Below are 25,490 nucleotides of genomic sequence, written 5' to 3'. Positions count from 1 at the left end.
GAACCTGCGACCATAGCGATTGGTACATGCATGGGTCGTCAGCTGCGGAGGCCCATCGTTAGGAGTGTTCGGTGTACTGTGTGTTCAGACATACTTGTAATCTGCCCACCCTTAAAGTCTAATGTTAGTTCCGCCGCAGTTCACCGCCTGCCCTGTTTTACCAGACACATCTTTAATGAGGGTGGCCGGCCATCCTCATGACGTCTGGACATGATTTCACCTTAGTTTCGCCACATGTTGAGGACACTCACCACAGCACTCCTCGAACACCCAACAAGTCATGCTGTTTCCGAAATGCTCGTACGAAGCCTCTGGGCCATCACAATCTGTCCTCGGTCAAACTGAGATAGATACCGCGCCTTCCCCATGCTACACACGGACAGCACGCTCACTGATACCACATGCTCCGTGCGTGGGTCTGACAAGCTGTCATTCCTCGCAAGATGACGTTGCAATCGCGTGGACGGGTTTATATCGATAACATTAGTTAACAAATATATACTTTGCTTCTACATCTGGTTTGTAAATGGGCGGATTTTCCTAATTTTGGGGTGCTGAATACAGTGGTAAAATCAGTTTTTCTTTATCACGTCACATTTCCTAGATACACAGCAGAACAAAAAACGGTAATTGCGAAAATTGGCACAATTAAGTCAAACAAAAATACATATTCAGAACGTTTGAATTCTATACTATATATATATATATATATATATTCCTGGGGGCAGATACGTCACATGATCACACTGACAGAACCACAGGCACATAGACACAGGCAACAGAGCATGCACAATGTCGGCACTAGTACAGTGTATATCCACCTTTCGCAGCAATGCAGGCTGCTATTCTCCCGTGGAGACGATCGTAGAGATGCTGGATGTAGTCCTGTGGAACGGCTTGCCATGCCATTTCCACCTGGCGCCTCAGTTGGACCAGCGTTCGTGCTGGACGTGCAGACCGCGTGAGACGACGCTTCATCCAGTCCCAAACATGCTCAATGGGGGGACAGATCCGGAGATCTTGCTGGTCAGGGTAGTTGACTTACACCTTCTAGAGCACGTTGGGTGGCACGGGATACATGCGGACGTGCATTGTCCTGTTGGAACAGCAAGTTCCCTTGCCGGTCTAGGAATGGTAGAACGATGGGTTCGATGACGGTTTGGATGTACTGTGTACTATTCAGTGTCCCCTCGACGATCACCAGAGGTGTACGGCCAGTGTAGGAGATCGCTCCCCACACCATGATGCCGGGTGTTGGCCCTGTGTGCCTCGGTCGTATGCAGTCCTGATTGTGGCGCTCACCTGCACGGCGCCAAACACGCATACGACCATCATTGGCACCAAGGCAGAAGCGACTCTCATCGCTGAAGACGACACGTCTCCATTCGTCCCTCCATTCACGCCTGTCGCGACCCACTGGAGGCGGGCTGCACGATGTTGGGGCGTGAGCGGAAGACGGCCTAACGGTGTGTGGGACCGTAGCCCAGCTTGAAGGAGACGGTTGCGAATGGTCCTCGCCGATACCCCAGGAGCAACAGTGTCCCTAATTTGCTGGGAAGTGGCGGTGCGGTCCCCTACGGCACTGCGTAGGATCCTACGGTCTTGGCGTGCATCCGTGCGTCGCTGCGGTCCGGTCCCAGGTCGACGGGCACGTGCACCTTCCGCCGACCACTGGCGACAACATCGATGTACTGTGGAGACCTCACGCCCCACGTGTTGAGCAATTCGGCGGTACGTCCACCCGGCCTCCCGCATGCCCACTATACGCCCTCGCTCAAAGTCCGTCAACTGCACATACGGTTCACGTCCACGCTGTCGCGGCATGCTACCAGTGTTAAAGACTGCGATGGAGCTCCGTATGCCACGGCAAACTGGCTGACACTGACGGCGGCGGTGCCCAAATGCTGCGCAGCTAGCGCCATTCGACGGCCAACACCGCGGTTCCTGGTGTGTCCGCTGTGCCGTGCGTGTGATCATTGCTTGTACAGCCCTCTCGCAGTGTCCGGAGCAAGTATGGTGGGTCTGACACACCGGTGTCAATGTGTTCTTTTTTCCATTTCCGTTTCCATATATGAGCATGATGCAAATAAAAGGTCCAAATTAGTTCAGAAGATATTTTCACCATTAATCGTCTTTGGTTTTTGAAAAATGCGACGACGGAGCTCTTCTCATGTTTGCCGTTTGATCACTCTCCCAAACAAGACCCCAGCAGTAGTCACCCATCGCCTAAGGGTTCCAATGGCATTGGTAACGGTGTTCCATGGTAAGAATGTCTTGGTGAAAGCGTTCACCATGCTCATCGCTTACGGCTTCCAAATTTTCCGGGAAGAAATCAAGGTGAGAATGTAAAATGTGAATTTTAAGCGACATTCTACACCCGATGTTCTTATAATTTCCCAGCAAATCATTCACAGTGGTAACATAGCCCTTCACAGTTGCTTTAAAAGAAGACCAAGCAACTAATTGGAATCTGTAAGTTTGGTATGAAAGGTTGGATCTTTCAGCAATTTTCTTATTTGTGGTCCAACAAATATACCCTCTTTCAGCTTTGCCTCACTTAATTTGGGAAACTTTTCTTTTAAGTGATTGAAGGCCTCACCTTCTTGATAAGGGCCAACTTCATATGAATGGTAGGTAAAATCATTTTATCGCGCTCAACCAATGGGGTTTTGTTCACATTTACGTTTCCAGGAACATATGACTTCCTTATAGGCCATTCCTTAACTGTATAGTGCTTCTTGGTGCCACGGCTGTCCCAAAGGCACAAAAAGCAGCAGTATTTCGTTAACCCAGCATGTAAACCTGTTAGGAGAGCAACTTTTAAATCACAGCAAAGCTGCCATTCACGATCCTTGTATTTGATTGCCTCCAGCAGCAAAGCGATGGTTTCATATGTTTCTTTCATGTCAACTGCGAAAGCCAAAGGTACCGATGGATATGCATTACCATTATGCAGTAGTACTTCTTTCAAGCTGGTTTTACTGGAGTACATAAATAGTCGCCACTCCAGTGGATTATGTTTTAAACCTAGCTGGATCGTCAGGCCATTGACATCGCTACATACACACATTGAATTCTGCATATCGAAATATTGAGCGAAAGGAGCACCTCTTGTTCCAAAACAGGAAATTTTTCTCCCTGGAACTAGAAGATTCCGTTCTTACAGTCTCGACCCCAAGAGTTCAGCTTGCTGTTTCGGAAGTTTTAGATCGCGAACCAAATCGTTAAATTCTTTTTCATTAAAGAGCCGAGGCGAAGTGTCATGATATTGAAAGCAGTACTCTTTCTATATGTTGAGTACTTTCTGATTCACTTGACATGGTGTCTGGTTCCGTGGCTTTCAAGGTACAGACAGGAACAGGCAACCCTTCAGCATAGGACACAGGCAGATGCACTGAAGATACATTTGGATACTTCATTTTATGTCTAGTTTTGCTTGAATGTCCCAAAATATTTGTAAGTAAGTAGTCTGAATAATGGTGATTAGGCTCACACCACACCATCGGAACAGCGAATGGCATGTCTCGAAGCTTTCCTTTGAACAACTCGGTTAAAGTTGTAGTACCGGTTATGCAAGCAATATGGGGTGCGAAATTTTTATCTTGGTCACCAACAGAACAATCAAAATACAATTTATAAGCCTTCTTAACCGAATCAGTGATTGATTTTCTTTGGACTTTTGCAGTGAATTTCCTACACACACAACAAAAGTTGTCGGGGTGGTTTAGACAGCAACGAGATTTACTAGGTGCCATTTTTCTTAGTGTAAGTTTTAAACACAAAAAGTTTGTACTATCTTTCACAAGAAACATTCACGGAGGATCTCTTTCACACCACTGGATTACCACACCAACCATTTACTGAAGATTTGCAGATCTTCTAGCTCTCCTCTGCAAATCAAAAACAAACAATTAAACATCAAAACAGAAGAACAGCAAAAAGCGAAATACTGAATACGAAAAATAAAAAACCTTTAAAAAATCAGAAATGGTATGTGCTAGAACATTTTGAAAGGTTTATTCGGATTCTACATACCAAAATACATACTAGTTGGTGTATCACATCCCAGATGCAAAGTGGCTGTTGACTAGTGTAATAGGTCGGTGGTAATAATTTGTTGGCTGATCAGTGTAATTAAATCAGACGAAGTCCACGAGACCACGAACAAAGAAAAGACCCCAGAACCCGGTAGCGGAAATTTAACTTGTGCTATACAGGATGAATCACCTAGAACTCGCACCGCAAATATTGCGTAAGTGGAAAGTGCTACTGATGTGCGGTTTTCACATAACGGACTAGTAGTCAGGGCCTCGTATTGTTAGGCAATCCGCAGATTGTAATAATATTGCAGTGTATGTTTTGTGCAAATATACACTTTTTTTAATTGGAACAATACCTGTTGACATTAACAAACTAGTAGTAGTATGTTATTCTGCCTTACGGCAGGTCTTGTCATAGGTTAAGCCTCTTCCACTTTTGTCTGCCCATAGCCGGTCTTTTCATTTCTGATTATTTGTCTCCGTTGATATCGTCCAGCATTTGATATATTCCTTTTCCTCTTCCCCCTTTTCCCTCCACCATTCCTTGTATTCCTTCCTTCAATAAACAGTCCCTCCTCAAACAATGTCCAATCCAGTACCGTTTTCTCTTCCTGGTGACTATCAGCATGTTTCTTTCTTCTCTAACTCTTCTTAACAAACTAAAAGTAGGGTAAATTAGAATGTCGGTGGTTTTGATTGCAGGATTGTAGTGCGAGTCGTGTATGGGATATAGTATTTTGCAACTTGTTGATGTGTTTGCTTACATAGTGATTGTGCTCGTGAACTTCGTTGTCATATCCGTAAACACACACACACACACACACACACACACACACACACACACACAGCACAAATCTACTACTTGACGTAAATTTCAACTTGAAATCACCACTCGTACGTATGAGAAAAAGGGGTCCTAACAGACAGAGAGACGAAGAACCACTGGGAAAAAAGTGAGATACAGTTACAAATTAGCCGCTTTCGGATTTTTTCCCCTTACTTGTGCTGTAAAACCTTGTTTCTTGCCAAATTTCATGACTCTTATGTCAACGGGAGGCATCCTTTGTGTTTTGATGAGCGAGTTTGTATCAAAATATGTGGTATAAATGGTCGTATCTTTTGACTGCATTGACGTAGAAGCTTAAATTTTTTATACCGCAAAGGCACCGTAGTTTTGAATATTTTATATAAATTTCAACGTCATACCTCCACCTGTTCATGAGAGGAACGGGTCTTAACAGTCCGACGGACAAACAGAAGGACAACTGTAATCCTATAAGGATCCAGTTTTTACCGACTGTGATATGGAACCCTAAAGACGAAACAAAAAATTAAATCTTCGGTCTTAAACAACACATCGCACTAATAATTTCAAACCCATAACTCCAATAACTCACCACAAAACGAGTCAAACTCTTACAGTATTGAAAATTCCAATACTATTCTTACAAACAGTACTAAAGAAGTCCAGTGAATCACTGACAGCACTCACAACCCGTTTACTGACGGAAACGCCCACACTAGAGAGCAGGCATCGCATACTCCAACATTCTCTTTGCAAACACGATCCATTTCAAGTATTCGGTGTCACCATGACGTCACATAACACAATACTTACGTCACGAGTCAAAGCAGCGGGTGGACAAGGGGTCTCCCCTAGCCCTTTGGGAAGGGAAAATATAGTGTGATCAGGTGTTTTTCTTTCAAGAAAATGATTTAAAAGTCGTTATACTCAGGTGTTTAACAAGGTCGGAACTGGAACATTTTTATGGCTTACGAATCGCCATTCGTGTTCCAAAATATCAGAACTATTTCATACGCCCATGTCTTGCGCCCCCCCCCCCCCCCTCATCCCCACAGACTGTCGTGGGTATCCCCTTGAGTGGTAACGCAAATTTTCTTTTGACCCTCCATTTCTTAACCATCGGAATTGTTTGACCACACGCGAAGAGTCTGTGCCACCTAACCACTGTGTCCTATGATGTTGCATTGTTACCGTACACTTTTCCAACTGAGCATGGATTGTTGTGCATTTCTTTTCTCCGTCAAATGCATTACCGCACGATACTCCACTTCATCAACGCTACCGAGCGATGTGGCGCAGTGGTTAGCACATTGGACTCTCATTTGGGAGGATGACGATTGAAACCCGCGTCTGGCCATCTTGATTTAGGTTTTCCGTGATTTCTCTGAATCGCTCCAGACAAATGCCGAGATGGTTCCTTTCAAAAGGCACTGTCGATTTCCTTCTCCATCCGTCCCTAATTCCTCAAAACCAACAAACAAACCAATCAACCAACCAACCATCAATGCTTTGACCGATTCAGTTTTGACTCTGGCGATGTATTGCAGTGCTGTCCCTCGTGTATTTCGATGTGCACCAGGAGTGCAGACATCGACCTGCAAACAAGCAAAATATCAATTAAGTAACTTCATTTTTTCGATGTGATAATTAAAACCTTGGCTACCCTCAAATGTCGAACCGGCTTGGTGTAATTCTGTTAATGCGTGGCATTGTATGTTACTAATGCTGGCAATGACACTGGAATGAAAGGAATGCAGATTTTGTCCATTGCTTAGCTTCAAGAGGAAGTAATGCACGGAGAGATCCATTTAACGAGGTGAAATCTTGCAGAAGCGGATTGCCACAGCCGATGTGTGTACAGTGACCGGAGTGGCGCAGTGCTAAAGACCACCCTCGCAATCCCCAGCTGGCCCACTCTGTTTTAGGTTTTCGTGGTTTTCCCTAAACCGTTTACGAAAAATACCAGAATGGTTTGTATGAAAAGGACATGCCCTATTTCCTACACTGTCCTTCCAAAAACATTTATTTGGGTGATAGAATACTACAGGAGGTGTGAGTGACGTAAGACACCTGATGGTGATGCTACCACGGTTCAGTGAGGACTCCGTATGATAAATGGCTATACTTCGATTAAAATAACTTTGTAATTGGTAAATACCAGTGGTGCAGAACGGGGTTGCCGGCTCGTACACAACATGGCAAATGCTCATACGATAGCTAATTACTTTTCTTACAAACACGGCATTACCGCCCCTCACCCAAGGAGCTGGCAGCGTCACCTGTCAAGGAAAAGCTCTAAAAGCTCTAAAACTACACTGTCTGATCAAAAGCACCCGGATACTTATTAGTGGACATTAATGTGGAGTTTGTCCACTCTTTGCCTTTATGACGGCTCTGCTGAGGACAGCCGGCCGCGGTGGCCGTGCGGTTCTGGCGCTGCAGTCCGGAACCGCGGCGCTGCTACGGTCGCAGGTTCGAATCCTGCCTCGGGCATGGGTGTGTGTGTGATGTCCTTAGGTTAGTTAGGTTTAAGTAGTTCTAAGTTCTAGGGGACTTATGACCTAAGATGTTGAGTTCCACAGTGCTCAGAGCCATTTGAACCATTTTTTTCCTGAGGACACTGTCTGTCGATTGAAGTCCGTCCATTCTTCCAGAGAAACTAAGAAGATATTTGGGTTGTGGGGTGCTCAACTGCGCAGTCCTGTTCGTGTGTAAGGGAAAATGTAGAGTAGATTGAAGTGGCGGTGGGAATTTGAGTCGAGGAAGGAGAGATGCTGCTGTGTGAACTGCTGTAAAAAGGTGGTGTAGTGGCTAACACACCTAGCTAGTAAGCAGGAGACCTATGTTCGATTCCCGGTCTTGGTATAAATTTTCGCTCGCCACTCCAATCTATATACATAAAACCATGTATGTATGAGACCAGCAAGGTCTCTGAAACAGGGTCATTTCATTTGTATAAAAATGACTGTATCAGTTATGTTATTTAAAAACGTTTCTGTTCTGTTTCGCCTAATAGAAGCGACCGATTGAAAATGGTCTGCTGCAGCTACTTGGCATTCTTTCAGATAATATAATAGGGAGTGAAGATGCCTATAAAATGCGCCCAGAAATCAGAACAAACGACATAGGACCCTGTTGCGATGGCACTGCGTACAGCACCCGCTTAGATAAGAATATTGATCGCAATGTAAGCCTTCTTAAAAATGCATTAAATTCCAATGTATTATTTTTTCGCTTAAATATGTTTTCTTTGAATGGCTCCTTTAGCCTCCACTGCCACTGCGTTCCTAAGCGATTGCCTCTTAAAGGGGAACGACAGGATGACGGACAAAAATATTGCTCAAATTCAGGATTTTTTTTTCTCTGTACTGGAATGTAGTAGGCAAATAAAGTATACATTGAAGTTTTTATTGGTACCCCCATTTACGTTCGATGCTGAGGTGCTATTCCAGAACATGGAGAGGCTTGGCAATTCTGTTCGTGTGTAAGGGAAAATGTAGAGTAGATTGAAGTGCCAGTGGGAATGTGTTACTGAGAAATATTAACATCTTCACTGTGTACATGGGATTTTCTCGAGGTGGTTCTGGAAGGAGATAGATCGACGGTCGTCGCCTTAGCTCTGGTTGTGGTTATGTGAAATATGAAATCAACATATCACCCTGATCATTATAGATGTAATTTTAGTCCATCGTAAGGATTTAAAAAAAATGGGCGAAATTAACAATATCGTCTCTTTTCTGGCCAAAAAAAAGTATCAACATAAAAAAATCGGCTACGATGAACTGAATAGAATTCAGTTTGCTTCGAAGGAGCCCAGAAATGAAAAAAATAGGATGAAAATTGTAGCGTGGGCGGCGACAACCTTGCCGAAACACATGGTTTGAGAAAAACGTTGACAAGCATTCTTTATACAGGGTGATTCAAAAAGAATACCACAACTTTAGGAATTTAAAACTTTGCAACGACAAAAGGCAGAGCTAAGCACTATCTGTCGGCGAATTAAGGGAGCTATAAAGTTTCATTTAGTTGTACATTTGTTCGCTTGAGGCGCTGTTGACTAGGCGTCAGCGTTAGTTGATGCTAAGATGGCGACCGCTCAACAGAAAGCTTTTTGTGTTATTGAGTACGGCAGAAGTGAATCGACAACAGTTGTTCAGCGTGCATTTCGAACGAAGTATGGCGTTAAACCTCCTGATAGGTGGTTTATTAAACGTTGGTATAAACAGTTTACAGAGAATGGGTGTTTGTGCAAAGGGAAAAGTTCTGGACGGCCTTCTTCGAAGGTGCTGCTGTAACTGGACTACAGTATCTGGAGATGTTAGAGAATTGGCTGTTCCCTCAGCTGGAACAAGAAGCACAACAATTCATATTTCAACAGGATGGAGCGCCACCACATTGGCACTTATCTGTCCGTAACTACCTGAACGTCAACTACCCGAGGCGATGGATCGGCCGCCAGGCAGCCCGTGACAGAGCACTTCATCACTGGCCTCCAAGAAGCCCTGATCTTACCCCCTGCGATTTTTTATTATGGGGGTATGTTAAGGATATGGTGTTTCGGCCACCTCTCCCAGCCACCATTGATGATTTGAAACGAGAAATAACAGCAGCTATCCAAACTGTTACGCCTGATATGCTACAGAGAGTGTGGAACGAGTTGGAGTATCGGGTTGATATTGCTCGAGTGTCTGGAGGGGGCCATATTTAACATCTCTGAACTTGTTTTTGAGTGAAAAAAAAAAAAACCTTTTTAAATACTCTTTGTAATGATGTATAACAGAAGGTTATATTATGTTTCTTTCATTAAATACACATTTTTAAAGTCGTGGTATTCTTTTTGAATCACCCTGTATATAAAAAAGTACAAAGCATGAAATTTACGGGATACCATCGATGCCTGATCCATAACAACTATCGCCCAGGCTAGTGGACGGCCGCTTTCTGCTACTTTGACGTGATAAGCCCTCATTTACGTCCTCAAAGCCCTTTTCGTCGCTGACCGCATCGCCACTGGCGTCTCTTATCTTCCCAGAATCAGCGCATTTTGATGTGAAGGACATTTGCCATGAGCTTTAATGCTATGTGGCCTACAGTGAATAGACGTACAGCCAAATTTGAAGCAATGTTGACGATTTCGCTTCGCCTGGATGTTATTTTTAGAGCGTATCTCCATATGAGACTATTGAAACTTTCGTTCACGTTTTGAGTAAAACAGCCCAAACAATGCTTCAACAAATCAGGTTTATTCAAATCGGTATATTTAGGGGTGACGGCATCGAAAACGACTTGTGGCAATGGCGTTTTGTGTTTATACAGGATGACAATTATTGAATTATAAGATCACCAATGGTACAAGCACGACCCATTACGTCCAATGCCGAGGTGCTTGCCAATATCGCAGAGCTCTGGCAATAGTGACAATATGTAAGGGGAAAATGAATTGAAGTATGTGTTGGGGAGGGCACTCAGCTCAGGTAATTCGTGCAGCAATGTTGACCATCGTGCTGTGGTACCGTAATGGTTAGCATTTATGCTTAGCGAGCAAGAAGACTCGGGTTTTGAGTCCCTGCCGCAGCACAAATTTTAATTCATTTCGTCTGCTTCGATCATTATCGTATACGAAATGAAATCGACATAACTTCGAATGGTTTGTGTCAAGACGCTCATACTGCTCGGTTGCCCTTGCGACATGTTCGGAGTTAGTATGCGCTGTTTGATTTGGTTTAGCGATGAAGCCCACTTTCATTTGGATGCATTCGTCAATAAAATTGGCGCATTTGGGGGATTGAGAATCCCTCAACACGTGACTTTGTGGTGCGCAGCGTCCAGTCACGGAATAATCGGAGCGATATCCCTTGATGGCACGGTAACTACCTAACGGCACGTGAAGCTTTTGGAAGATGATTTCATCCCCATTTTTCAAAATGATTCTGATTGCGACAAGATATGGTTGATGGAAGACTGAGTTCGACCCCATCGAAGCAGGAGAGTGTTTGATGTCCTGGAGGAGCACTTTGTTCAAATGTGTGTGACATCTTATGGGACTTAACTGCTAAGGTCATCAGTCCCTAAGCTTACACACTACGTAACCTGAATTATCCTAAGGACAAACACACACACACACACACACACACACACACACACACACACACACACACACACACACACACACATGCCCGAAAGAGGACTCGAACCTCCGCCGGGAGGGACACATTGGGGACCGCATTCTGGCTCTGGGGTACCCAGAGGCCATTGGCATGGGCTTCGATTGGCCGCCGTATTTTCCTGATCTGAACACATGCGACTATTTTTTGTGGGCCTGTACAAGGTGTACAGCTATAACCTGAAAACCACTGCTGAGCTGAAAACGGCCATTCAGGAGGTCATCGGGAGCATTTATGTTCCAACACATCAGCGGGTCATGCTGAAATTCGCAATTCGTCTGCGCCACATCATCGCCAATGATGGCAGGTATATGAAACATGTCGCAACCTACATCTGAATACCTGTGGTGAAGTTTACGTGTTGAATAAAGTGTGTGGAAGCCGTAGTTTGTAACTAATTTACGGTTTTTTTTCATATAGTTCAGTAAGCTTAAAATTACTTAATAAAGACAAGGTCTCCGGTCCAAATTGTGTACCAGTCAGATTCCTCTCAGAGTATGCTGATAAAATAGCTCGATATTTAGCAATTATATGCAGCCACTCACTCACAGAATGATACCTGAAAACTGGAAAATTGCTCAAGTCATACCAATACTCAAAAACGGAAGTAGGAGTAATCCGCTGAATTACAGACCTATATCACTAACGTCGATTTGCAGTAGGGTTTTGGAACATATACAGTGTTCGAACATTATGAAGTACCTCGGAGAAAACTTTTTATTGACACATAGTCAACACGGATTCATAAAATATCGTTCTTGTGGATCACAACTAGCTTTTTAAACTCATGAAGTAATGAGTGCTATCGATAGGGGGTGTCAAATTGATTCCATATTTTTCGATTTGCAGAAGGCTTTCGACACCATTCCTCATAAACGTCTTCTACCCAAACGGCGTGCCTACGGAGTAACGCCTCAGTTGTGCGACTGGATTCGTGATTTCCTGTCAGAAAGATCACAGTTCATAGTAATAGACGGAAAGTTATCGAGTAAAACAGAAGTAATATCCGGCGTTCCCCAAGGAAGTATTATAGGCCCTGTGTTGTCCCTGATCTATATTAACGACATAGGAGACGATCTGAGTAGCCGTCTTAGATTGTTTGCAGATGATGCTGTCATCTACCGTCTTGTAAAGCCATCAGATGATCAAAACGACTTCTAACTTATTCACATGAGTACTAAAAGAAATCTGCTAAATTTCGATTACGCGGTAAGTCAAATAACCTGAGGGCTGTAAATTCAACTAAATACTTAGGGATTACAATTACAAATAACCTAAACTGGAACGATCACATAGATAATATTGTGGGTAGAGAAAACCAAAGACTGCGATTCATTGGCAGAACCCGTAGAAGGTGCAACAGGTCTACTAAAGAGACTGCTTACACCACGCTTGTCCGCCCTATTCTGGAGTATTGCTGTGCGGTGTGGGATCTGCATCAGGTGGGACTCACGGACGATATTGAAAAAGTTCAGAGCAGAGCGGCTCGTTTTGTATTATCGCGAGGAAGGGGAGATAGCACCACATACATGATACGTGAATTAGAGTGGCAATCATTAAAACAAAGGCGTTTTTCGTTGCGACAGGATCTTCTCCTGAAATTTCAATCACCAGTTTTCTCCTCCGATTGCGAAAACATTGTGTTGCCACCCATCTACATACGGAGAAATGATCATCACGATAAAATTAGAGAAATCATGGCTCGCCCAGAAAAATTTAAGTGTTCGTTTTTCCCGCGTGCTCTCCGAGAACGAAACTGTAGAGAGGCAGCTTGAAGGTGGTTCATTGAACCCTCTGCCAGGCACTTTCTTGTGAAGAGCAGAGTAATCACGTAGAAGTAGAATTGTCACCCTGTAACGTTACAGTTGACCGATTGCGTTAGCTGCAAATGCTCACAGAATAGTTTCTTTTTGGAGTTCGCGCATAATATTTTGGGAAATAATTCTTCAATGTATTGCATAATTCAAAAAGTTTTCCTACCGTCACCCTGTCGTTCCCCATTAAGCAAACAGTTCGACCAACATCGCTGTGTGCCGTTCGAACGCGAGTATCCTTCGGCCAGTCGCCCTGCGGTGACGGGTGGTGTTTGTGTGGTGGCGCAGGCGCTGCTGAACGAGACGAGGAAGGACCTGGAGAGCAAGGACCGCGACATTCTGCGCCTGACGAAGGAGGTGGTGGAGCTGCGGCTGTTCAAGGCGTCGCTGCAGGCGGCCGAGGACGTGGCGAGCGGCGCGCCGCCCCCGCGCGGCGCCGACAGCAGCGACGACGAGCCCGACGCCGCCAACACGGCGTCCGCGTCGGCGTCGCCCGCGCTGCCCACCGGCGCCGCCTGCGGGGACGCCGAGGGGGGTGCGGACAAGGCGGAGCTGCCCGGCTCGCTGGCCGACTCGGGCCACTTCGAGGACGTGGGCTCGTCGTCCGGCTTCTCGCTGGGCCGCTCGCCCGCCAAGCTGGACGACCGCGAGGGCGAGCGAACGCGCATCGTCAACATGTACGAGCGCCGCCTGGCCGAGCTGCGGCGCGCGCACGTGGACGACGTGCAGGACATGAAGCAGCGGCACAACGACAAGGTGGAGGACCTGCTGCAGCGCCTCTCCGACACCAACTCCAGGTCGGTGGCACCACTACCGTACCAGCGCAGCAACCAACCTGACGCAAACTTTACACCAGTACATTCTTCCGCCTTTCCTTCAATCTCCTTGCACATCGTTTCACGTGGAGCGGGAGCCAAGCCGTGTCCAGTATAGTCAAGCACGATCGTATGGGCACGTCTTACGCCGTGTCCTATGTGAGCGACAGAAGCGAGTGACAGCGCGCGACAGCTTCAGGCGACGTGAGCGACATCTGTGTCGCTGCCTGTCTCCCGCTGCAACTGTCGCTGCAGCACACGCCACACACAGCGGCAGCCACGTGTCTTTTTGGCAAAGCAGTGGAGCGGACGCGACGGCAGCTATGAATTACTTAACATCCGATCTTAAGAAAACTATTCGGTGAAAAAATTTGATTCTTCCGCAACCTATCTTTAAACGATAAAGATCTGAATTTATTTTCGTTATTCGTCATAGCTACTGTGCTACACGAAATTGAGTACATGACTGCACCAAATTTTTAAGAATTTGCAGAGGTAAAATCAAATTGTATAGACTGTCCGTATAGTTCATTTAAGGCCATACATTACTGCGTATGAAATGTAACCAATACATCTAAATTGTATTTAAAGTTGACACAGGAATGATATCTCTTTTCATTCTTGAGATATTGGTTGTTATATCCGCAGACGGGTCGCTTACGGCGCGTTCGAACGTTTCCTGTGCTTCGAGAATCAAGTGGTAGTGAAAATCGTCGTATCTCATGAAAGTTTGAAGATACCGAAACGACGAATTTTGGAAATGACAGCACGCAGAAACGACTGTTTTCTCATATGATTAACACTCGATACATTTTTGTAAAGGCGTCAGCAGAGCGAAAACAAGACTATCCATAACTTACACCATAAGGGTTTCTTCAAATTTTCATAGCCAAACAAAGGGAGAGAAACAGGTAAACGAGGTATCAAAGTAACCAGCATGAGGTCGTTTGCCATAAAAATATTTAACTGATGGATAGTAACCACAGTAATGAACGATAACTTAATTAATAGGCTGAGGAAAAATTGAAATATTTCACGAAAAGCTGCTGTAACTGAAGTGTCAAAAATGTCATCTGTTCAAGACATAGCTATTTTGCACATAAAAAGATACATTGGTGCGGTATTTAAATGTCAAAATGGCTTCCTTCGAATCTGGTTCGTTAGGATGGCAAATGAGGTGTCTGTAAGATCATGCTTTCTGAATAAAACTTGAAATTTAAAAAAAAATGAAAGAAATGATTCAAATATTTTATGAAAGTGTTTCTGTAAAAGAAATAAGTAGATCAGAGAAACGTTCTACATCCCTTTGAATGATGCTTGAAATCATGAACAGAAAATGAGGTGCACCAAACGTTTCCCTAATATTTTTTGTTTCAAACTTTAAGACAAATCATTACACAAAACGTCTGACTTTCTTTTTTGTAAGCTTTACTTTTACAGACTATTTAGACTAATTGAAACGCTTGCCTTAACCGCTGATGAATTACGTTCGCAGCATCAAATATCTGTTATATTTCATGGTTCAATGTAATTTATTAGGAATTAAATGTGTGTGATATACTGGGATAGGTGTGAAGATCAAGTTCTTTGGCAAGACCTTAACAATATACTTACCGATGCAGTGTAAACAGTACACATAAAACTTAGTATACAGAATTGTAACTGAGTCGGTAAAAATATAAAAACCTGTCATCAATCTGTGTGTTTATGTTTCCATTTAGCGTAGTTAGTCATGTAATAGTCATTCTTCCGCATTTATTGGCTGTTAAAAGTTCTTGATCATGTAAAAAAACATTCTTATTTAATTTATTGACGAGATAGTCGAATGCTCCTCTGCTCATTGACATGTAATCGAAGAACTTGTCTGGTAATCTTCGTAAATTTCTGGTAATCTTTGTAAATTTCAAGCACAGTATTCCTTTTCGCATTATTTTCTTAAGTAAACCTAATTCTGTAGCCTTACTCTACAGGTTAAGGACGCCGTATTATAGAAACAGCTGTTTGGCTCTGACAAGGGAACCTCCCCATCGCACCCCCCTCAGATTTAGTTATAAGTTGGCACAGTGGATAGGCCTTGAAAAACTGAACACAGATCAATCGAGAAAACAGGAAGAAGTTGTGTGGAATTATGGAAAAAATAGGCAAAATGTACAAATTGAGTAGTCTATGCGCAAGATAAGCAACATCTAGGACAATGTGAGCTCAGGAGCGCCGTGGTCCCGTGGTTAGCATGAGCACCTGCGGAACGAGATGTCCTTGGTTCAAGTCTCACCTCAAGTGAAAAGTTTCATTATCAGGCAATTATCAAAGTTCAGGCACTCACACATAATCAGCTTCCCTCTCCAAAATTCCAGGACATGTTCAGATTTGCTTGGACATATGCAGGACTTGATGGTCTACACACGGAAAAATTTGAAAACGTTAAAAACATATGTTTTGACAGAGCACAAGGAAAACTGTGCGACTGTGAAACTGCTGCATTCATTTGTTGCAGTTTATGTGACAACCTCTTATGTTTTCATCACTTTTTGGGAGTGATTATCACACCCACAAGAAAATCTAAATCAGGCAAGGTAGAAGAAACTTTTTACCCATTCGCCAAGTGTACAAGTTAGGTGGGTCGACAACATATTCCTGTCATATGGCGCACATGCCGTCACCAATGTCGTATAGAATATATCAGACATGTTTTCCTGTGGAGGAATCGGTTGACCTATGACCTTGTGATCAAATGTTTTCGGTTCCCATTGGAGGGGCACGTCCTTTCGTCTACTAATCGCACGGTTTTGCGGTGCGGTCGCAAAACACAGACACCAACAGAGACGTCACTGAACGAACCGACAGATCATAACTTTACGAAAATAAAGAAAGTAAACGTTTCACCCGAGGGAAGACTTGAACCAAGGACCTCTCGTTCCGCAGCTGCTCACGCTAACCACGGGACCACGACGGTCCTGAGCTCACGTTCTTCTTCATGTGGCTAATCTTACGCATGGACTTCTCAGTTTGTATATTTTGCTTGTTTTTCATAGTTCCACACAACTTCTTCCTGTTTTATCGACTGATCTGTGTTCAGTTTTTCAAGGCCTATCCACTGCGCCAACTTATAACTAAATCTGAGGGGGGTGCGATAGGGAGGTTCCCTTGTAAGCAGCCATCTTGTAGCTCGCTCGCATGCAGGACACCTAACGCTGTCGCCCGTTGCTGCTGCTGCTGGTCGCTGGAGTGTCTCGTACCCAGAAGTCGCTCACGTAGGACACGGCCCTACGCTGTGTTACACGCACATAGGCTCAGTGGCGCATTTAAGAATTTTGTGCCCCTAGGCACACCATATTATATGCCCCTCCCCCCCAAAAAAAACATGTTTTAAGTAATAACTATTAACTATAACTTTCCTTGCTCCTCACTAATGCGGCGTAGTTGTCGAGTACTGGGAGAAATGTTTTGACTCTAAATTTTTCCTTCCAGTCAGAAGAACTTCTTCAGAGGCCGCTTCTTCGTGATCTTTTATAGATGCATTCATAGTCTGTATCAGTCACAATCTCCATGAATTTGTTTTCATAATAGTCGTACATGCCACGAATAAATGCATAAATCCTACAAGTTATTCATATAAATTACGCACTATTTTAGTACCAATATTTACACTTTGCAATTTCAAATTTACACTATTAAATCTCTGGAATACGTCCTTTCATACTTTCATCATGAATACTGCTTCTAATCCGCTGAGTTGATTCAATAAAGCTGATGCCTCATTTCACACAAGTATAATTGGCAATATGTGTGAGGGCATTGATAACACCCTCCCAGTTTTCAAATAGACTTACACACCCTTCCTCTCTTTCCTGACCAACGTCTTTTTCATAAACTTTTTATCTTTTTGATTCCTGGTTTCGTGAAAGAAAGACGTTTATCCAAGGCGCTGTGTAGAAGCAGAAAAAGAAAATTATAAAGGTTTTGCACTACACTGAAAAATGAGCATGTTTCCCGACAACAGCTTGCAGCACTAGTGCCGACTAAATTCAAAGAATGTGCTGCACAAGGCACATAATGCGCTTTTGGATTTCGTTCTTTAATGCGTGCCTGCAAACCAGTGTAGGTTCCTGACATATGACTGGCCTCTACAGTCAGCAATATCAATGGAATTTGTAGACAAGACTTTTAGTACGGCCTCAGCTGTTATCGGACTTGTGACTCGGGTTTCGTAAAAACAGAAGGAAATGTTCGACAGGTTCACCATTCTCGTTCACATATCTTAGTATGAAAGATAATTGATCAATATGTGAAATGCCCACAGTAGAATCTACTATTATAGAGAAATATTTGGCCCGTTTTATTTCACTTATAATAATTCTTTTTATTCGTTCAGAATGAAGCTCTATTATTTCATCACAGATTGTTGAAGAAAGATAACTTTTATGTCCGTGCCCTGGATTTCCATAGCGTTCATGGTGCTCTGCGAGAAAAGGATCAAACTCGGCTATAAGTCCAATAGACACCATAAATTGACCATTATGTAATGAATGGTATCTTTCAACGTGTCCACGTAGGGGAAGTCCACGACTACGGTACTTAGCTTCTTCACTACTGCAAAACACCCTTTTCAACACACTGCGGCAGTACATTTTCTCTGTCTCAACATATGGCTCGAAATGGTCAAAAAATGTTCAAACGTGTGTGAAATCTTATGGGACTTAACTGCTAAGGTCATCAGTCGCTAATCTTACACACTACTTAACCTAAATTATCCTAAGGACAAACACACACTCCCATGTCCGAGGGAGGACTCGAAATGGCCATCTACTGTTCCAAGTCACTTTTCTCTTGTTAAGGGTAATAACTCAGAATTTTTGTGTTCAAGTGAATTCTCACGATGAGATAAAATATTAGAAATATTTTTCCAATCTGCAATACCATTGTTAGCAATCGTGGCCTTACCTCCGAACAGGATACAGCACCGGTGCTACAGAAGTGTACTAGAAAATCACACAAATTTGATTACCTTTTATTTTTACGCTAAAATACATTTTTGTTCAAATATATGGTTTTATCTCCTATTTATTTTCTTGAATTATAAAAGTCACCTTTACAATTTTGATTAATGCCACGTTGTAAGAGAATGTCGACTGTTGATTCACTGACACATCATTCTGCAGGATCATCACTAACTAGGTTATTTCTTTTTGTAATGTCTGACTCGACATTTAGTATTTCGTGAAACTCAAAATCAGGAAAAATTTGCTTCTCTTCATTTTTAACTTTAGTTTTGTGTGTTTTAGAACATTGACTTCTTGTTCTCGCCTTTCCTTCGATAATACCCGAAATGCCACGCCACTTAATTTTGCACGTTTGCCTTTTTTCACTGTTATTCATGTTAAGGCACGCACTAAATTCTCAACTAACAGTAAAAAAAAAATGTAAAAGGAAAGAAAGAAAGATTGTATCCAGTTCCAGTCGTACTACACCGCACATGAGCACAAAGCTTTTGTCTTTAAACACGTCACACGAGGACAAAGATTTTTCCTGTAAACACGAAGCGATGAAATGACCAACTCGACGTATTGTGCTATGAAAGGAGGACAATGCAGAATAATTTAATTTCATTGTCACCTGTTTCTCTGTAGTCTGTGAACAGTAGAAGCATACCTGCCGGCTGGAATCTGTCTCGTAAAGAAAACAGGACAGTCCCTTTTTTGGCTTCTGTTTCCCGCGTCGCTGGAATTTTAGCTGGGACGCAAATATGTTCTGAATATTCTTGACATTGTCTTTCTAATTTAAAAAGCAAATATTTTTTGTATTTTCCTGCAGTGAGTTATCCCACTTATTCTTATAACATTTTAACGGTTTCTGTCGGCAGAAAAGACAGACTACGAAGTTTAAGTAGTCTTGTTGGCAGTCATTTGTGTGAACACTGCTGTTACGTCTACACTCAAATGCACCTTTTGTTCCAACACAAAATAAACTTTCCTCGAAGAAAAAAAGCCTAGTTAAGAAGTTTAATAATATAAAATTTGCAAGGCCGCGTACTATTCGATTGCACGGAGTGGGAACTTTGATATCGTGCAGGCTGCAGCACAATAAATGAGACAAACGAAAGTTGGTTTCTTCTTCTTTTTTCGCCAAAAAAGTAACTAAGCAAATAAACAAATAAAATGTTTAAACTGTTGTCAAGTGTATTGCTCACATTATTAGATATTCTGCATATGTTCTTCTTTTATAAACATGTGTTTAAAAATGTAAAACATGTTTTGTTAAATGGGTGTCGTTAAATCAAAGCTCAGATATTGAAGACCACAGAGCTTTCACATTAATTACAGGAATGGAGTGCTGATTTGATACTTCGCCGTAATTTCTACAAGAAATTTAAATAGAGTCGGGTTTTACATACTGAGGTCCACACATGTTACAGTACTTGAGAAACTGCTGATTAGTTTATCACAGATCTTCAGGGGTCCCGGTATTTTCACGGGGAAAATATGGCAGGGTTAAGTAGAAGCCGACAACATTCTCAGAATAAGAACGTTTTAAACATTATATTGTACATTGCCATCCTTACAGCTTACTTCAAAATATTTTGAACAGTCATGAAGATAATACCAGACAGAAACACAATGTTTATTTTCATTCAGTCAACAAGTAAACGATGTATATTCCCAGGCTTGTATTGTCGAATTTCGTTTTTAAGGCTTATTTAAACTAGGAAGTTGTTTCACAATATTAAAAAAAATTGTTGATTGTAAGCGCAGTTATTTTAAAATGTAAAAGGTTCAAATGAGTGCAGAGCAAAATATGCCGCCCCCCTTAATGTGCTGCCCCTAGGACCGTGTCTAGTGGGTCTACAGGGTGTTACAAAAAGGTATGGCCGAACTTTCAGGAAACATTCCTCACACACAAAGAAAGAAAATATGTTATGTGGACATGCGTCCGGAAACGCTTACTTTCCATGTTAGAGCTCAAATTATTACTTCTCTTCAAATCACATTAATCATGGAATGGAAACACACAGCAACAGAGCGTACCGGCGTGACTTAAAACACTTTGTTACAGGAAATGTTCAAAATGTCCTCCATTAGCGAGGATACATGCATCCACCCTCAGTCGCATGGAATCCCTGATGCGCTGATGCAGCCCTGGAGAATGGCGTATTGTATCACAGCCGTCCACAATACGAGCACGAAGAGTCTCTACATTTGCTACCGGGGTTGCGTAGACAAGAGCTTTCAAATGCCCCCATAGATGAAAGAGGGTTGAGGTCAGGAGAGCGTGGAATTGGTCCGCCTCTACCAATCCATCGGTCACCGAATCTGTTGTTGAGAAGCGTACGAACACTTTGACTGAAATGTGCAGGATCTCCATCGTGCACGAACCACATGTTGTGTCGTACTTGTAAAGGCACATGTTCTAGCATCATAGGTAGAATATCCCGTATGAAATCATGATAACGTGCTCCATTGAGCGTAGGTGGACGAAACTAAAATGGAAATTAAGCGTTTCCGGACACATGTCCACATAATATCTTTTCTTTATTTGTGTGTGAGGAATGTTTCCTGAAAGTTTGGCCGTACCTTTTTATAACACCCTGTATATGTAAATCCGACACTGCATAGCCTGAGCGATAATGCGAGACAACAGCTTTACTGGCGCCATTTAACTTGGGCGGCACACGCCAGCCAGCTAACACGCAGTGATGTGAACAGTTGTAGTTCTGAAGTAAAAAGAACCGAGCAGACAAATAATGTAGCTTCCAAAGTCATTTAATTTTTAAACGGAATCAGATAATATACGGCAAAACTCCAGCACTGCCGCACGCTTCTTAGATGATCCGATGGGAATCTACATGCTCTCCGTCTCACCTAACATACTATTCTAATTACAAACCAGAGTGATGAAACATGCGGTAATTTTTCTCAGCGAGCTATGTGTAATGCAAAAAACATACTGCACGGGTTCACCGTGTTGATGAATACTGAAGCCAATGAAGGCAATTGCAGTCAGTTGTCTGGTAACTTCTTAGCTCCTTCCTTAACGAATCCGAGAAATACATTTCATTTCTGTAACTGCCTTCTGCAACGTTGATAACGGGTCGATCAATAACAGAATCCACGAAGCCACCCAAGCGCCGCATTTTCTTATCTTCTTTTAAGACGTGCCGTTCTACATCCCACCGGCGTTCGGCAGTGCCAAGTGAAAAAGCTGCGTGCGTTAGTCCCTGTACCTCTGGCAGCTTAACGGTGTTGTTATTTCTCGCGACAATTTCCTTAACTTGGCTCCAGATCAGTTCCGCAGGGTTCATATTGTAATGGTACAGTGGCAAATGTAAAAGTGCAACATTTGTATGGTCAGCTCGATGCATGTTACTACGACAGAATAACTCTGGTTCGTGTGAGCCTACATCTGTTGTATAAAGCAATGGACATAGTCCAAATAAGGAATATTTGTTTCGTCTTTTTTTCCTGAAAATTAAATTGTCATGTTTTCTTAATTAAAGCTACCTTTACTAACGATCTTTCATAAAATATAGATAATTAAGAATTTATATTTGAAATGAAAACAGGAATTTCGCGTGCAATATGTAATAAGAAAGAAGACGACGTGCATTATTCATAAAAAATGATGATGAATTGTACAATTACGAGTATAGGTATTTCAAATCGAATGGGAAAAAAGGACGACCTTAGCAAGATTTGAACCATACCCCCAAGGACTGCTTCTACATCTACATCTACATCCGTACTCCGCAAGCCACCTGACGGTGTGTGGCGGAGGGTACCCTGAGTACCTCTATCGGTTCTCCCTTCTATTCCAGTCTCGTATTGTACGTGGAAAGAAGGATTGTCGGTATGCTTCTGTGTGGGCTCTAATCTCTCTGATTTTATCCTCATGGTCTCTTCGCGAGATATACGTAGGAGGGAGCAATATACTGCTTGACTCTTCGGTGAAGGTATGTTCTCGAAACTTCAACAAAAGCCCGTACCGAGCTACTGAGCGTCTCTCCTGCAGAGTCTTCCACTGGAGTTTATCTATCATCTCCGTAACGCTTTCGCAATTACTAAATGATCCTGTAACGAAGCGCGCTGCTCTCCGTTGGATCTTCTCTATCTCTTCTATCAACCCTACCTGGTGCGGATCCCACACTGCTGAGCAGTATTCAAGCATTGGGCGAACAAGCGTACTGTAACCTACTTCCTTTGTTGTCGGATTGCATTTCCTTAGGATTCTTCCAATGAATCTCAGTCTGGCATCTGCTTTACCGACGATCAACTTTATATGATCATTCCATTTTAAATCACTCCTAATGCGTACTCCCAGATAATTTATGGAATTAACTGCTTCCAGTTGCTGACCTGCTATTTTGTAGCTAAATGATAAGGGACCTATCTTTCTATGTATTCGCATCACATTACACTTCGCTACATTGAGATTCAATTGCCATTCCCCGCGCCATGCGTCAATTCGCTGCAGATCCTCCTGCATTTCAGTACAATTTTCCATTGTTGCAACCTCTCGATACACCACAGCATCATCTGCAGAAAGCCTCAGTGAACTTCCGATGTCATCCACCAGGTCATTTATGTATATTGTGAATAGCAACGGTCCTATGACACTCCCCTGCGGCACACCTGAAATCACTCTTACTTCGGAAGACTTCTCTCCATTGAGAATGACGTGCTGCGTTCTGTTATCTAGGAACTCCTCAATCCAATCACACAATTGATCTGATAGTCCGTATGCTCTTACTTTATTCATTAAACGACTGTGGGGAACTGTGTCAAACGCCTTGCGGAAGTCAAGAAACACGGCATCTACCTGTGAACCCGTGTCTAAGGCCCTCTGAGTCTCGTGGACGAATAGCGCGAGCTGGGTTTCACACGATCATCTTTTTCGAAACCCATGCTGATTCCTACAGAGTAGATTTCTAGTCTCCAGAAAAGACATTATACTCGAACATAATACGTGTTCCAAAATTCTACAACTGATCGACGTTAGAGATATAGGTCTATAGTTCTGCACATCTGTTCGACGTCCCTTCTTGAGAACGGGGATGACCTGTGCCCTTTTCCAATCCTTTGGAACGCTTCGCTCTTCTAGAGACCTACGGTACACCGCTGCAAGAAGGGGGGCAAGTTCCTTCGCGTACTCTGTGTAAAATCGAACTGGTATCCCATCAGGACCAGCGGCCTTTCCTCTTTTGAGCGATTTTAATTGTTTCTCTATCCCTCTGTCGTCTACTTCGATATCTACCATTTTGTCAACTGTGCGACAATCTAGAGAAGGAAGCACAGTGCAGTCTTCCTCTGTGAAACAGCTTTGGAAGAAGACATTTAGTAATTCGGCCTTTAGTCTGTCATCCTCTGTTTCAGTACCCTTTTGGTCACAGAGTGTCTGGACATTTTGTTTTGATCCACCTACCGCTTTGACATAGGACCAAAATTTCTTAGGATTTTCTGCCAAGTCAGTACATAGAACGTTACTTTCGAATTCATTGAAAGCCTCTCGCATAGCCCTCCTCACACTACATTTCGCTTCGCGTAATTTTTGTTTGTCTGCAAGGCTTTGGCTATGTTTATGTTTGCTGTGAAGTTCCCTTTGCTTCCGCAGCAGTTTTCTAACTCGGTTGTTGTACCACGGTGGCTCTTTTCCATCTCTTACGATCTTGCTTGGCACATACTCATCTAACGCATATTGTACCATGGTTTTGAACTTTGTCCACTGATCCTCAACACTATCTGCACTTGAGACAAAACTTTTGTGTTGAACCGTCAGGTACTCTGTAATCTGCTTTTTGTCACTTTTGCTAAACAGAAAAATCTTCCTACCTTTTTTTAATATTTCTATTTACGGCTGAAATCATCGACGCAGTAACCGCTTTATGATCGCTGATTCCCTGTTCTGCATTAACTGATTCAAATAGTTCGGGTCTGTTTGTCACCAGAAGGTCTAATATATTATCGCCACGAGTCGGTTTTCTGTTTAACTGCTCAAGGTAGTTTTCAGATAAAGCACTTAAAAATATTTCACTGGATTCTTTGTCCCTGCCACCCGTTATGAACGTTTGAGTCTCCCTGTCTATATCCGGCAAATTAAAATCTCCGCCCAGAACTATAACATGGTGGGGAAATCTACTCGAAATATTCTCCAAATTATTCTTCAGGTGCTGAGCCACAACAGCTGCTGAGCCCGGGGGCCTATAGAGACATCCAATTACCATGTCTGAGCCTGCTTTAACCGTGACCTTCACCCAAATCATTTCACAATTCGAATCTCCGTCAATTTCCTTCGATACTATTGCACTTCTTATCGCTATAAACACGCCTCCCCCTTCACTGTCCAGCCTATCTCTGCGGTATACATTCCAATCAGAGTTTAGGATTTCATTACTGTTTACGTCTGGTTTCAGCCAACTTTCTGTTCCTAGTACTATATGGGCGTTGTGACCGTTTATTAATGAGAGCAGTTCTGGGACCTTTCTATAGACGCTTCTGCAGTTTACTATTAGCACATTAATATTGTTATTCCTTGTTGCATTTTGCCTACTCCTGCCTTGCCGCGTCTCAGGAGGCGTCTTGTCGGGCCTAGGGAGGGAATTCTCTAACCTAAAAAAACCCCATGTGCACTCCACACGTACTCCGTTACCCTCGTAGCCGCTTTTGATTCATGAATCTATTACACTACCCTTTTTTTGGATTTAGTTCATTATTATTTGTTATATTTGGTCGTAGCGGACGTCAGATGACATCCGTTGAAGTTCGTCGTTGATCTCTTTACTCGGTTCTTTTATTTCACAGACCAGCTATGACCGGACCGGCTGGGCTACAGTGCAGGCACTATTGATTCCACTATATGCCCAG

At 43.1% G+C, this 25,490-nt stretch overlaps 1 protein-coding gene across 3 annotated transcripts in view; it reads left to right on the top strand.

Annotated features, from left to right (window-relative positions):
- LOC126336397 (protein quick-to-court) overlaps window positions 1-25,490 on the top strand; it is a 334,356-nt gene that overhangs the window by 252,480 nt on the left and 56,386 nt on the right. For all 3 annotated transcript variants that reach the window (XM_050000076.1, XM_050000075.1, XM_050000077.1), the window contains exon 4: window positions 13,112-13,620. In XM_050000076.1, coding sequence (XP_049856033.1) covers window positions 13,112-13,620 — 509 coding nt within the window. The remainder of the gene's footprint in view (window positions 1-13,111; window positions 13,621-25,490) is intronic.

This window comes from Schistocerca gregaria, chromosome 2 (assembly GCF_023897955.1).
Source record: "Schistocerca gregaria isolate iqSchGreg1 chromosome 2, iqSchGreg1.2, whole genome shotgun sequence".
NCBI lineage: Eukaryota > Metazoa > Arthropoda > Insecta > Orthoptera > Acrididae > Schistocerca > Schistocerca gregaria.
The sequence above is the reverse complement of the archived record's forward strand: the minus strand, read 5'-3'. Positions and strand labels throughout refer to the sequence as shown.